Source organism: Nematolebias whitei, chromosome 15 (genome assembly GCF_014905685.2).
Source record: "Nematolebias whitei isolate Nwh7 chromosome 15, NemWhi1, whole genome shotgun sequence".
In the NCBI taxonomy this organism is placed as follows: Eukaryota; Metazoa; Chordata; class Actinopteri; order Cyprinodontiformes; family Rivulidae; genus Nematolebias; species Nematolebias whitei.
Genome location: NC_056512.1, coordinates 29,210,387 through 29,225,251, shown reverse-complemented (window position 1 = coordinate 29,225,251; position 14,865 = coordinate 29,210,387). Strand labels below are relative to the sequence as shown.

Here is a 14,865-nt window from a genome sequence, read left to right as displayed (position 1 = left end):
ATCCATCCATCCATCCATCCATCCATCCATCCATCCATCCACTCTTCCATTCATCCATCCATCCACCCACTCAACCTTCTCCCCGAGAGGCAGCAACTCTACCAGTTGCGCCACCATGCTGCATGATAATCATTCCAATTTTGTTTATTTATACAGTGCCAATATACAATAAAAGCTATCTCAGGGCAAAAGAAGAACAAAACAAGTCCAAATCATGACTCCAGTTCAGATTCAGTCCAAACCAGTTATTTCATTCCAATTATAATGCAGTATATTCACATACAGAACATTATGAAATGCCACTTATGAAGAAGCTCCAACGTCATTCATTCAGTCATCTGGACAATTAATTTTATGTTGTTGTTGTTGAGACGTTTCATCCTTCATCCAAAGGACTTCATTAATCCGAAGAGCCACAAACAAACTCAGTCCCACAAGCAGCACATTCCCATAGTGCACCAACCAGTTTGCTGGTGATAAGGTGGTTTCTGGGGCCCACCCTCTTCCCCGTCGACTCCTCTGAGGTAGCCATAGTCAAAGTGGTTCAAAACATCAAGTTCATGCTCAATAATCCAGATTAAAAAAAATCCAACAAAGTTCAGTCAGATCATCTGGACAGTTTATCTATTTATTTTTGTTGAGATGTTTCATCTTTCATCCAAAGGATTTCTTCAGCCCAAGGAGCTACAGACAAACCCACAAGCAGCACACTCCCAATGAGTGCTATTTGTGGGACTGAGCTTTGGGATCACAGCTTGTAATAAGATACACAGATAAGTACAAAGATACTTTGCAGCACACTCCCATAGTGGACCAACCAGTTTGTTGGTGATAGATGGTTTCTGGAACCACCACCAAACTGGTGTGCTGCTTGTGGGACTGAATTTGTTTGTGGCTCCTTGGATTTATGAAGTCCTTTGCGTGAAGGATGAAACATCTCAACATCAAAAAAAGAAACAGTCCAGATGACCTGACTGAACTTTTTTGAAAATTTTACCTGGATTATTGAGCATGAACTTTGGTGTTAGTAAAAAGCTGTTTATCTAAGGAAACCAGCAGATCGTTGAATCTTCAATTTGTAACAATCCTGAACAGCATATTGGTGACAGTAGAAAGGAAAGACTCCATTTGCACCTCTAGCAACACTAGGCTCAGGATGAGCAGCCATCTGCCTATGGGTTTGTGAAGATAGAAAAGACTTACAGACAAACACAGAAGGATTAGTCCAGCTTCTATGGGAAGAAAACAAAGAAAAATGCAGGTTAATGACAGTAATATTTGCATGTAACATGGGAAGTGGTGAAAATAAAGACAGCACAGTGAAGGATATCCAACAATTTTCAGTCAGTTTATTTAGACAGTTCCTTTTTTTGTTGAGAGACGTTTCACCCTCCATCCAAAGGGCTTCATCAATCTGAGAAGTCACATACAAACTGTTTTCCCCACTAAGCTCCTACAGTGGACCAAATACATGAACAAATACATGAACCATCACATGTGGTTATGGTTTGGTATGTTTGTTTCTATGAGTAAGATTGTACTACTGTTTTTAACGTCTACTTCAGTAGCTGGTATTTAGACAGCTTATCATTGTCTGAGGTGGTACTCCTAATAAAAATGTTTAGCTTATTTAACAGTGTTCACATAAACCATAATGGGACTTTTGAGATTAAAGTGGTTTCAAGATTACATCAGTCCACTTTGATTTGGCCTCCACCAGGACTCAGTTCTGCTCATAGCTATAGTCCATTTGTTTATGGTGTGAGATAATAATTGTTCATTATTTTTCCCTCAGAACACTTTGAGTTTTGAACTTAGAACCTCACCAAAAAAGAGCATTTAGTTTTTTGATAAATCACTATATTGCTTGAGTAAAATCTTTGTTAGATCAGTTAATTTTTTTCCAGGTTTGGTGTTTGGTTATTTAATTTTTTTGTGGGTTAGTCAGTTAGCATTAAGTTTCCATTTTCTGTCATCAGAGCCCACCTACACAGAGAGACTCAAAGGCTCTGTCAGGGATGGAACGGTGCTGGGCTCGTCCTGTGGTGAAGGTGGACAGATGTGATGAGCATCCTGGTGTGTGGTGATAAGATAGTTTCACTTCTATGTTTTGCCCAAAACTACAAGCCGCAGTGAGGTGGCTTAGTTGTCATGGAGACCCATCAGTATGGAGGAAAAGACAAGCAAAGATTACCCTTCACAGACACATCCACCCCTCCAGCCATTGTGACACACACACCGGGTTACTGACGGAGATGGCTCTGTGTGCATCACAGCTGCAGGGGAAAACACATGGTTTTGCTGAATGTAATACGGCAACTACATGTCGCTCTGTGACAACACATTGCTGCAAGACACAGAGCAGCTGCTCAGCACCACTTTAGCCCCTTTTTCTCTTTCAATGAACCAATGAACGTGTTTGTTGCACTAATCTGCCATGGCCTTGCCTTTTCTTCAAGGGACAATCACAGGGTTGAAAAGAATGCTTAGTTATATTTTTTTAGGTAAAGTTATCACTTTTTTGTTTGTTTTGCATTTTATAGCAGCTCTTTAGTTTTTTTTTTAATCTACTGTTTGTTTTCCAACATTAATATTGTGAGGTCCACAGTCAATACCCACAAAGTGCACTTAATACGTGTCATTGCAACATAATAGAGTTAATGCACTGGAAGAATCTGAATAATATTCAACAATCCAATTAGCACGGTCATATTTACAGTAAACATCTCAGCTGCTGGTGTATTAGGGTGAGCTGAGAGTCAGCTGTTTATCTTGGGGGGGTCAGCAGATGTGTGTGTTTCTGTAGAGAAGTGTTGTAGCGGGCATTGAGGTGAAAGTGTTTGGGGTCACTTTCTTATTTTTATCATGCAATCTGTAATTAAAATGGAAAAGCCATGCAGAGGCACTAATTAACCAGCAGGCCTCAACGTCCACTTCAATCCCATCATTCTTTCACTCCCATCATGTAATCACTTTTTTTATCTTTGTAAAAGGTACAATGCCTCCGATGAAATCAGTTTTTTCTGCATTCTGCCTTTTTCTACTGTTTTTCCTGTTTGTAAAAGTAGCATGAGCTAAAATAAAGAAAAATATCCTGAATAAAACAAACATTACAATATTAGTTTTCATTGTCGGCTATGCAAGATGAAAACAGGGAATACTCACTGGTCATACTTTTCTGTCAGTCAGTCTCTAGAGGACGTGTCTGCTTGATGTTAATAAAAAAATACAATTTTATGGATAAATAGACTTTCCATGATTATGTGTGCATGATCATGTAATGTCACCAAAAACAGAAAAAAAATACAATTTTAGACAACAACAATAACAAAATGAGCAAAAAAATATATTTTTATCTTTTATTTAAGAAATATTGGGGATATTTTGCTTCATAACTTGCCATTCTATAGACGAGCAGAATTTTTTTATTGTCTATAAAGACATTAGTATTTTTTAATTGAACAATGATGTATTTAAGCACATTTATTTAGTCAATACCTTATTAAAAATTTAAACATAACCACTCAACAAAAATTGAATTATGAACTGATTTTGTTATCAACAAGAGGATATTTGTAACTATTATATCTCTATTGTAACTCTTCACTAACAGAAGGGGGTGTGGGTGTTTGCTTTAGTGAGTAAGACTTTATAATTTATTTTATTTATTATTATTATTTGTATGTGTGTGGTTGTGTGTGTGTGTGTGAGAGAGAGGTGGTGGTGGTGGGTTGTTTGTGTGTTTAAATTGTCTGCTGAGTTACATACCCCCTTTACCAAAAGGACACATATTTAGCACCTTCAGAGACTTTACTGGCTACACTGACTTAATGTATCCCAAATTAACCTTTTTTTTTTAAATCAGACTTATTGTAAAGCATTTTTGCATTATGTCTACATTCAGGTTAAAGGAAATAAATTGACCCGTATGTTATTTTTCAGGATAGAAATGTTCAGTTGACTTTCTAAGAGAGAATGTTATATTAGATGTTTCTGTTTTGAACGTTAGAAAAAAATTTGCTTCAACACTGAAGCATAAAAGCTACTCCAATGACACTTTGATGATATAGGCTTTTAAAATACTGTAAGGCATCAGAGGTTTATAGTTTGTCTTGAGTAACAGGCAACAAGATGGGGGCTGCTATTTGCTGAAGGTCTGACACTGCTGACACTCCAATTCTCATGATATCTCAACACCCAACTCAGTTATTTTGTATTTATCTTCATCTTCTACTGCTTCCCTTGTTGGATCACTGAGGCAACAGGTCCAGGAGAGAAACCCAGCCATCACTCTGCCCAGAAACACTTTCTAGCTTGTCCTGGGAGTCCCCAAGCTGTACCAGAGAAGATACACAATTTCTGGGTCTGCGTCAGGGTCTCCTAGTGGGACGTGCCTGACAAACACAAAAAGGGAGGTATTCAAGTGACATCCTAATCTGATGCCTGAACCACCTCAACTCACTCCTTTCGATGCAGAGGAGCAGCGGCTCTATTCCAAGCCCCCCATCCCCCACCCCCACCCTGCAAAGAAGCTCATTTTGGCAGCTTGTATCCGGGATCTTGTTCTTTCGGTCATGAGCCAAACTTCATGACCATAGATTAACAAAAACAACAAAACAACAAACAAAAACAGACCAGTAAATCCAGAACTTTACCTTTTGACTCAGCTCTTTCTTCACCACAAAAGGCAAAAGCAATGTCTTCATTACTGAGGACAAGCCCCAAATCTGTCAATCCATCTCCCACTCCATCCTATCATCACTCATGAACTAGACACCCAGATACTTAAACTCCTACACCCAAAGCAAAGCATCCCCACTGACCCGGAGAAGGCTTTCCTTCCATTTCCAGTCAAGAACCATGGCCTCAGACTTAGAGGAACTGACTCCCATTCCAGCCAGTTAACACTTGTCTGCAAATTGCCCCAGTGCATGCTGAAGGTTTTGTCCTGAAGATGCCAACAGAACCATATAATCTATGTTAAGCAGATATGAAACTCTGAGCTTCCCAAACCAGACAATCTCCTCTCCCCGACTGCACCTTGAGACCCTGTCCATGAACACCACAAACAGGACTGGAGACACAGGACAGCCCTGGCAACGTCCAACCTGCACTGGAAACAAGCTTGACTTTGCAAAGAATGTGGACACAGCTCCTGCTGTACAGGTATTGGATAGCCCTTAAAATCAACAGGGGCACCCCTTTCTCCCATGGCACCTCGCACAGAATGAGGAACATAGTCATAAGTCTTCTCCAAAGCTACAAAACTCATGTAAACTGGAGAAGCAAATTTTCAACTTAGGAATTACACAAGGAAGAAGCTCTGGTCCACTGTTTCGCAACCAGGATGGAAGCCCCACTGGTCCTCTTGAATCAGAAATTCAACAGGTAGTCGGAGCCTCCCTTCCAACACCCTGGAGTAAACATTCCTGTGGAGGGCAAGAAGTGTGATCTCACAAGAGTTGGAACATGCTCTACTGTCTCCCTTCTTAAAAATGGGGATCAATACCTAGTCTGCCATTCCACAAGCATTGTCCCAGTACTCCATGTGACACTGAAGAGACGTGTCAACTATGACAGCCCCACAGCATCCAGAGCCTTCAACTACTTGGAAATAATCTCATACACCCATGGCGCCCCGCACCCAAGGAGCTTTTTGACTACCATGCCAGGGCTCGTCTTCCCCTGAGTTTTCAGGTTCTGCCTCTTCAAAGGTGGACATGGTAGATGAATGTAGGAGATCCTTAAGTGCTCCACCACCACTCAACAATATCCTCGGTCCAGGTAAACAATCCCTCGACCATACCAAACACAGCCTGGGAAGGGGCTTATTTTCCTTTTCTGAGTTGCTGAATGGTTTTCCAGAACCTTTTCAGGGTCAACCAAAAGTCCTTCTCCATGAATTCCTCCCATGCCTGAGTTTTTGCATCTGCAGCCACCAAAGCCACTGTCCTTCACCCTGTACCCATCAGCAGCTACAGGAGTCATCCAGGATAGCCAAGTCTTGAAGGCCTCCTTCTTCAGCTTGACAGCCTCCATCACAGCTGGTGTCCACCAGCGGGTCCTTTGGTTGCTGCTGTGACAGGCACCAATGACCTTCAGGCCACAGCTCCTGGAAGCCGCATCTGCAATAGAGGTTCATATAGAGTTTAAATAACAGGCAACAAGATGGGGGCTGCTGGATTTGCTGAAGGTCTGACACTCCTACAAGGTATTTATTGTTATTTTGTAAACTCTCATAATATCTCAACAAGCAGCTCAATTATTTTGTCATATGCAACAATTTTGCTTGCTGTAAGCAACTCAGTTGGTATATTAGTAAAGATGCAACAAAAAACAGCATTAAAATATACCATAACACCATCTATCTCAAAGATTGAAGGCATAAACGACAAGCCTTTGAAGGTCTATGTTTTATTAGTTACATTCTAAATGATATGCCATTCAAGACAAAAAAAGATGAATTTGTCCATCTGTGAACAAAGCCATGCCTTTGCAAAAAACAAACTAGCATTAGAGTTACATTTATTGTTGTGTCTAACTCTTGCAGAAAAAAACTGAATCTAAGAATACATTTCTAAAACAAATATATATTTTCTAAGTTTGAAAAGTTGTTTTGCCTTTCATTTATTTCACATGCAGGCTCTAACAAGCTTTTTGAGCCAACCTCATATCAAGCATTAATTTAACACAAATACATAGAAAAGCCTTTTTCAAAAACAACAGGAAATAAGTAATATAAAAGCTACAAAAGAACCACTATGGCCTGAAATTCCACCTTTTTTTTACTCCATGCTCACACATATAATCCCCTCTCATATCACATTGTGAATCAGTTGCCCTTGTGCATTTTTAAGTGACTGTGCATAACAGCCTTCCAAACAGCTCACATGCAGCAACAGATCTCAGTTTTCTTCCAACAACATGCACAGTCAAACTCAAGCTGTGTTTGAAGAAATTGCAGCCTGGTGACAATTTAATTAACCAACTGTCAGTCATATCAACACTGAATCACTGATGTCGTTGCCAAATTGCTTTTCTCTCATCCTCATTTGGACAGAAGAGAGAAAAAACATTGGAGCAGTTTGTTTGACTACACAGAAGCTTTTATATGCTGCCCAGGCTTCCACAGTAATGTGTATGTGTTGCTAAGCCAGTTGTTTGTGCATGCCTGTATTTGATATCAGCCCTCAGTTACAGCTTTATAAACCCTAATCATCCAGCTTGCAGTGCACCTCACTGTGCTCTTCCTCATCAGTGTTTAGGCACTCTCTGTTGGAAGTTCACAAGAAACAAAGATAAAAGTAAAAATAAAGCAGAAATTATGCTTCTGCTTTTGTGAAGCTGTCAAGTTTAGCATTAATGCATGTTTATCATGCATTAGAGGCTGTGAATTTTGGTAAAATACAGTAAAAATATCAGTTTTTATTGGTTTCTTTGTAAATCTGTAGCAGAGCCACTGTGGTGTGAAAGTAAAGGAGTGGGGGCATCAAACTTACCATTACTCCTGCACTCGGAGAGATCTCAGAATGAGCAAAAGATGAGATGATGAGGTGTTAGTTGAGGTGTTAGGATATTGAAACAGGCAATGTTTTGGAAGTTTACTTGACATATGCATTATTTTTTAAATATTTAAAAATTACATTAAGTAAGATGAAGCTGTGTTTGAAATAAAATTAATTTCACAACATATACTCAAACAAAAGGAGTATAATTTAGAATTGTTTTCAACTTTTTATTTCATCTTCATTTTTAGGCAGATTTGTGAAACACTTGAAGGAAACTGGTTTTAACATATATGACAATTATAAATATACGTTTGTTGCATCGATATAGTAAATTGTTTAAATATAAAAACATGTCTCAAAATTTCTGCTCATTTTGTGTAGAAGGGTTATTATTGACCTGTGGCAAATGATAATTCAGTGACTTTTGTTTGATACCCTCTTCTTCTTGACCTATTCAGATTTTGTGATGTCCCATCTGTCTTTTACACACTTCATCTTCTCTGCTTCTCCTGTTCTCTTCTCCACTCTTCAGTCCTGCTCATCAAAAACAAATTAACAATGCAATCATAAAACAAACAGTATTTAAAACATATATTTTTTGGCCTGATGATTAAATTACAACAGTAAAACATCATTTTTTTATATTGTTTTTGTTCATTTGTTGTAACACACATTAAGATTGGGATTAAGTCACCTTTGATGAAGTCAAATACTCAAAATGTTTGAATACATATACTTTTTCATGTTTTTGAGCTTTATTTTAAAAATAGCTCAAAAAAGTCAAACTATCTGAACAAGGCCTTCTTCTTGTTCGTTTTCTTGTTCTTTTTGTTTTTCTTCTTGTTCTTTATGACTGACGACTCTGTTTAATCTAATGATGAGAATTTTTAGCCTTTTTGACACAGTTTTCACCAAATCTGTTTTATTAATGGAGTACATTACAGCAAAGCCACTAAGTTTAAATCCCAAACTTTAAATTTTTTAGTGGCCGAAGCAAAAATGGCTGTTTACTTGTCTCGCAGGGACAGACTGAAGGCTGGACCTCAACTTGATGCCGTGGCTCTGTGGAAGTGCAACGTCAAGACCAGACTGGTATTGGAGTTTTGCTTCCACAGAGACACTGGACTCCTGGAGAATTTTGTGAAACTGTGGGGATTTAAGAAGGTTTTATGCACCATTTCTGATCAGGGAGAACTACAATACAACAAGCTCCTCATGTAAATATTTTATTTTAAGCTTGTCCTGATCACCTTTTATTAACACTGTTGTGTTAACTAATTGTGTAAATAAAGTTTTGTTAAAAATCAAAATCTTCTTTTTGTTCTTGTTGTTCTTGTTCTTCTTCTTGCTGTTCTTCTTCTTCTTCATCATCATCATTTTCTTCACCCAGCTGAGCTACACGATGAAACAGCCTTTCTCTTGTAATTAAGTAAACATTTCCCTCACTTTCTTCAACCTCACATGCAACTTCTTGTTATATTTAAAAGGTGTCTTTGACAGTCAACCTACCATTTGATAAAGGTATTCATGATTCTTGTGCACTTTTTTCATTGTCTTGCGATGTGCACAATCAATGTCAGGCAGTTCGAAGTAGAAGGTTTATCTGAAATTCAGCAAATCCAAAGATAACTTGCTTAAATTTTGAGAAAATCATGTGATTTTTTTTTTAATATTATAGATGCTTAATTCATGATTAAATTTTTTAAATGTTTCTGACATTCTGCAGTCTTGTATGCACAGTTTTAATGCCAAAAGACATGGGCATTACCATATTTTGCTTTGTCTGCTACCTTATCAACTATCTGAGCTGCATCATAAAAAATGATAATGTGCATCAGTCTGATGATAGTATAGCCACTGCTGTGATGGCTGTTGTCCATTTATGTCCTCATATTTTTGTACATGTGCACATTGCTTTTTAATGTCATGTACACATACCAGTAAGTGTTGTGGACAGATCTATGTAGGGGAAGTGGTTGTGCCAGAAAAGTGCAGTCTCCTATTTTATGGGTATCATACTACAATGAAAATGTCAAACACATCCTTTGAGAGTGTTCATGTAAATGAGGTTATTAAAAACTAACAGTGGTTGCCATGGAAGAGAGCAGGAGAGGCTTACACAGAGGGCAAACTCTAACCAAACCTAAAGAACAAGATGTCTTTTGTGATGCGTTTACTGTGCCACGTTAGACCACCTGCCATATTATGTCTTATTCATACACTGTATTTCTTGAAAATAACTTTTTTGGTGTGTTACCTGCAAACATTTCTACAGCTTTCGTTTCAATTGATTTGTATGACCGTCAGTGTTATTTATACAATCACAAGTTTTGTTCATGTTAATTTGCTGCCGTCTAACACTGACCGACACCCTCATTAAAGTAATTATGTGTTCCCCATCATTTCTTTGCTTTCTGTACTTCTGATTTTTAACTTTGCTTTACTTTCTGCCCTCTCAAGGCATGGACTTATAATCAGATTTTCAGTCAATCATTACAACATGTCTTCTATTCTAAAAATCGTCATCTCTATTGTATACAGAGAAAAGCCTTTTAAGTCATTCATTTTCTTTATTTTTAACTATCTACCTTAACTAACCTCTATTTGCATCTCAACCCTATTTTAAAGAAGACAGTAGAAATTACAGCAGATCTTTGGTCCCTATAAGACACAAGCTCCCAAGTAGGTTAACACAAGGTCCTCGTTAAACAGTAAAGACAAGAACAAATACACACACACACGCCACACATCTGGGGTGAGACAAAGCTGTCAGACAAGTTGGTCAGACACGGATGGAAAATGCTGTGACAAAATACATAATAGCAGCATGTGTTTTCAGAGTGGAGGGTGGTTTTTAAAATGCACAAAATAACATTTAAGTTTTAGAGAAAACATGTGCACAAATTACATCTGCTACAAGCCCCACAGCATGGTTTGGTGTTTGCACAGCAATTAACAAAACTCAAAACGTGTCTGGCTTTTTGTTTTCTAACCATGTGATCTGAATGTATTTTTTTAACTAGGCACAAAGTCTCACACTGCAGTCTAAAATAGTATAAAACCTTCCCTCCCATCAGTGACTAGACACAGAAACGTGTGCTCCATTTCCATCAACAGATTTGACACTAATTAATTTGATGTCCCTTATTAGGCAGCAGACCCAGTTAATGAAAGCAAATGTGCCCTTAAAAGCTCTGCCACAGACAATCACGGTTATGCAGCTCACCTTTAGGCACCTGGAAAATGAAGTTGACAGCTGTTTGTCGGCATTGTGTTAATGAAATGTTGGCTTTTATAGAGGGGGTTAGTTTTAATACACAGAGGCTTTGAAAAAGCAAAATGAAAAAGAGATTGTTCATTTTTTTTAAACTGAAAAAGCTTTTGTTGCATTCAGGGAATTAATCAGGCAGAGCTTACCTGAGATTCAGCTGACACTATCAGCTAAACCTCCCTGAACCAAGTAAAATAATAATTATTCTAAGTGCAGGGTTTCTTAAAAAAAAGGGGGTTACATGGTGGCTTTGGGCTGAATAACTCCTTCCTGTTAATAATTTTATTACAGATAAAATTAAAAAATAAATAACAATTTCTCAGACTGTAATGGTCATTTTGAAAGAGTCACAGAAATATCACACCGGGAAAACACCTTTTACACACATTCTTACATATCCTTGTCTGTCCTGATTGTTTTTGCAGCATCTTTAAGACAAAATATTTTTTGATGTGACTTCAAAATATTTTTTCTATAAGACAAGACAGGGAACATCTAATTTCAGTGGATGCAGTCTCTTGGCGTACACAGTAGTTCGAGTTGTTTCAGAACAGCTTTCCTTCTCAAATTGTGTCTTACTGCTCACATTTTTCACTAATATCATGGACCCTCATTCTGTTTATTTCTCTTTCTCTTTCCCTGTGTGTGTGTGTGTGTGTGTGTGTGTGTGTGTGTGTGTTTGTGTGTGTTTTAGGCATCAATGAAGGCAGCTGTTACAGGATCAACCATTTCCCCGATGACAACGACTACGACACAGACAGCTCAGAGTATCTTCTGCGTAAGTGTTGTCAACACTCTTTTTTTAAATTTGGCATTAAAGTTGTCAGTCTTACAAGCGAAAACCAATAATTATTGTCTTTAAATGGGAAAAATACTCCGCAGTTTATATATTGTATTACTTAATGTTAAATGTTGTGGAATAAAAGCACAAACTGAACCACATGACAACCTTAATCTGGCAAAGCTAGATCTATATAGAGATGTATATTTAATCAAAACAAAATTGTTTTAATCTTCACTTTAAAACAACAAGAAAACAGATTTCAAGGGCTCTAAAATTTGTTTATTTAAATTTATGGTGTATTTTATTTTCCATAGCCAGAAAAAAAAACCTTTCTCAGACCATTTTTAAATTGAGAACATAATATATCTTCCAACCTTTAATTCCTGCTCTCATTTGTTCCTGCTAATGAGATGAGTTTGGATTTTTTTCCAAAGTCTGAGGTCTTCTTTGTTTCTTTTATCATTTAGGAAAGAACTGAATTAGCCTTGGTATAAATATCCGGCCTTTGCCAACTGAATGTACATTGAATATCTGGTGCTCAGAAAAGGTCTGTGTTTATTTCACTGAACACATGATACAATTTGAATTTTTAACGGGTAAAACATGTTTTAGTTCATTTGTGCTTTGATGGTAGTTTGGCTCCTTTTATTATTACATGACCTCCCCTGAAATTTCATGATTCCTCTAAAATACAAATGGCATACCAGGGGCAATTCTAGAATCTGACCTTTAGGGATGCTTAGCCCCCAGTGCTGACAATGCCTCTTGGCTTGAACAATCTGGTGACCACTGGCATCAGAAGCATTCATAATGGGGGGGAGGGGGGGTGCACCCTGGTGGTGGTGGTGAGGGGGGGGGGGGTCTGTGGTTCCTCCCCCCCCAAATTTTTGAATAAAGTAGATGCTTTTTCCTGCATTCAAGTGTATTTTAATGGGTTTTTAAACATCTACATATACCTCCATAAGTAAACACTTAAGTCAATAACTATTTTAGAGTTAATGGCACAACAAAAAGTAGCACTAAGCTAGTGGCGTGCATTGCAGATGTGCTAGCTAAGATGCCACAGACGTAGCACTCTGCTTTACATTACACAATCTAATAAATGCTTTGTAAAAATCAGTTTAGAGTTAACTGATTATAACAAACAGAGTAAATTTATGCAACCAGAAGTTACAAGATGGCTATATCTATGTACAAAACACACAAAACAAAGCACAACTATCTTTAATCATTAACCTTGAATTTAACCATTAACCATACCTGTGGTTACCTTCATACAGATGAACATGCAGTACTTCCTGTTTATCATTGTTGTATTCAGCTGCTCATAAGGTCGGCCACAGGGCTTTATCAACCTTTACATTTTTCCAGACTCAGTTTAGGTTTTGGAAAATGAATAAATTGTATTCCACCCTCTAAAGCAGGGCTGTTCAACTAAACTGCTCAGGGGCCACAGTTACTGAAAGCCAGCAGCTCAGGGGTCAAACATCCAGCAACTAAAGTTGTTATATAAATAAACCAAGTATTATAATGATCTGTTACCTTTTAAATGTGTTTATTTTGTGGCACTGACTCATAAATACAATAAACATAACCTAAAACTGTAAGAGTACCACTGCCTGCAGCTCCTCCTCCAAGATGGCCGCTAATTGCCTACACCTGACGGCCATCAGACTGAGGAGGCGTCCCCGGCTACAAAAGGCTGCAGTCCAGTGCTACTCTTCGCTGGAGCATATCACCTTCCATGTGTTTCCTGGTTCCTCGGCTTGTTAAAAGGACCCCTCGTGATCCTTTGATTTCCTGACTTCCTCGTGTCCTGTTCCTGGTCCCTCGGACTCCCTCGTGGCCTGTTCTTGGTTTGTAGACCCCCTTGGGTCCCTCCTTGGCTCAACCTCCCTCGTGCCTGGATCTCTCTTGCCTGGTGCTTCTAATCCAGCCAGTGCCTGCCCTGCCAGCTACTGGACTCTCTCTGGACCCTCTGGAGCTCTCTTGGAGGATTGGAACCCACCTCTGGACCAAATTGTAAGAGATTCACAGAACACAAAATATCAGCTCCTAAGATCTCCACTTCCATTCTGACTGTCCTCCTCTACCTCCTCCAGGAGCTGCAGAGAAGCTGCACCAGCATTGTACATTATTTCACCTGTGAATAAACACTGTTCTTTTGTATCCACCTGAGTCTGTCTCGTTCCGGGTCTCATACAAATCTGGGTTCCCTGCGGTTATGACAAAAACACAAACCCAGAACTGACCCCACCCCCCAATTTTATTTATTTATTATTTTTTTCCTGAGTGCTGAGTTAAAATTTAGGGGTGCTTGAGCACCCCTAAAAAGAGGCTAAAATCACCATTGTGGTATACCAATAGTTTGCCACATTTACAATTTGTACATCAAGCATAAAAATCTCAACCATAAAATGTAAAAATAAGTAAATAATCACTTTATGATGCACTCACTGTTATTTGTGTTTCCATTATTATTAATTTATTTTGCAATAAAAGAGAAGCAGCTGAGATGGAAGGACTGTTTTAAAAAAGGTGTACTTTAAACCTCTAATTTTCAGGAGAAATAAGTGAAATGAAAAGTCAAGCTGTAGAAACAATCTTAAAGAGCTGTTTAATACCTTATACTGGGGACATGTAGGCATTATTGTGATTGCGTTTTCTGAACAATAAGCTATGATTTGGTAAATTACTCTTTGTATGAGTTGAAAATTTAATTACAAGTTTTCACAGCTGAGACTGATGGGTTATAAACTATGCCCAAAAATATTTTGTAGTTTCAGGAAATCCAGATATAAACATAAAAAAAAAACTAAAAGATTAACAGCAAAATGTTGCTAACATTCTTTGTAGGAACACATTTCACGGGCCACTGCATGCATCTGTTAGTTCCTGGAGTATGTGTTGTGGATGTCTTTCTGCTACTACATCAGATTGTAGTTCAGCATCTGTAAAACTGACTCACTTGTAGCCATTCATTGTTTGCCATAGTTCATTAGTTGTGGAGGTCATCTTGAATTAGGTTGACTTCAAAAATAATCAGCTGTAAATGTACATCTTGATCCATGCTCAACAATCCAGGAAGAATAAGAATCAAGAAGGTACAAGAAGAATACAAGAGTATACAAGAATGCAAGTACAATACTTGTACCAGGTACAAGAAGAATTTGTCCAGAGGACCTGACTTAACTTTGTTAGCCATCCAATTATAAGATGCTTAGAATTTAATTAATACTTGTCCAGTAGTTCATGAGATATTTTGCCAACAACCAAGACTGACTCCAATAGTTATGCCAAAA

At 38.2% G+C, this 14,865-nt stretch overlaps 2 protein-coding genes across 2 annotated transcripts in view; both read left to right on the top strand.

Moving 5' to 3' along the window:
* LOC119421599 (septin-9) overlaps window positions 1–14,865 on the top strand; it is a 916,196-nt gene that overhangs the window by 613,419 nt on the left and 287,912 nt on the right. The gene's annotated exons all lie outside the window — the stretch shown is intronic.
* The window catches only part of LOC119421137 (voltage-dependent calcium channel gamma-4 subunit-like), an 8,814-nt gene continuing 2,456 nt past the window's right edge, over window positions 8,508–14,865 (top strand). Inside the window, exons 1-2 of the mRNA XM_037688528.1 lie at window positions 8,508–8,600; window positions 11,470–11,557. Coding sequence (XP_037544456.1) covers window positions 8,508–8,600; window positions 11,470–11,557 — 181 coding nt within the window. The remainder of the gene's footprint in view (window positions 8,601–11,469; window positions 11,558–14,865) is intronic.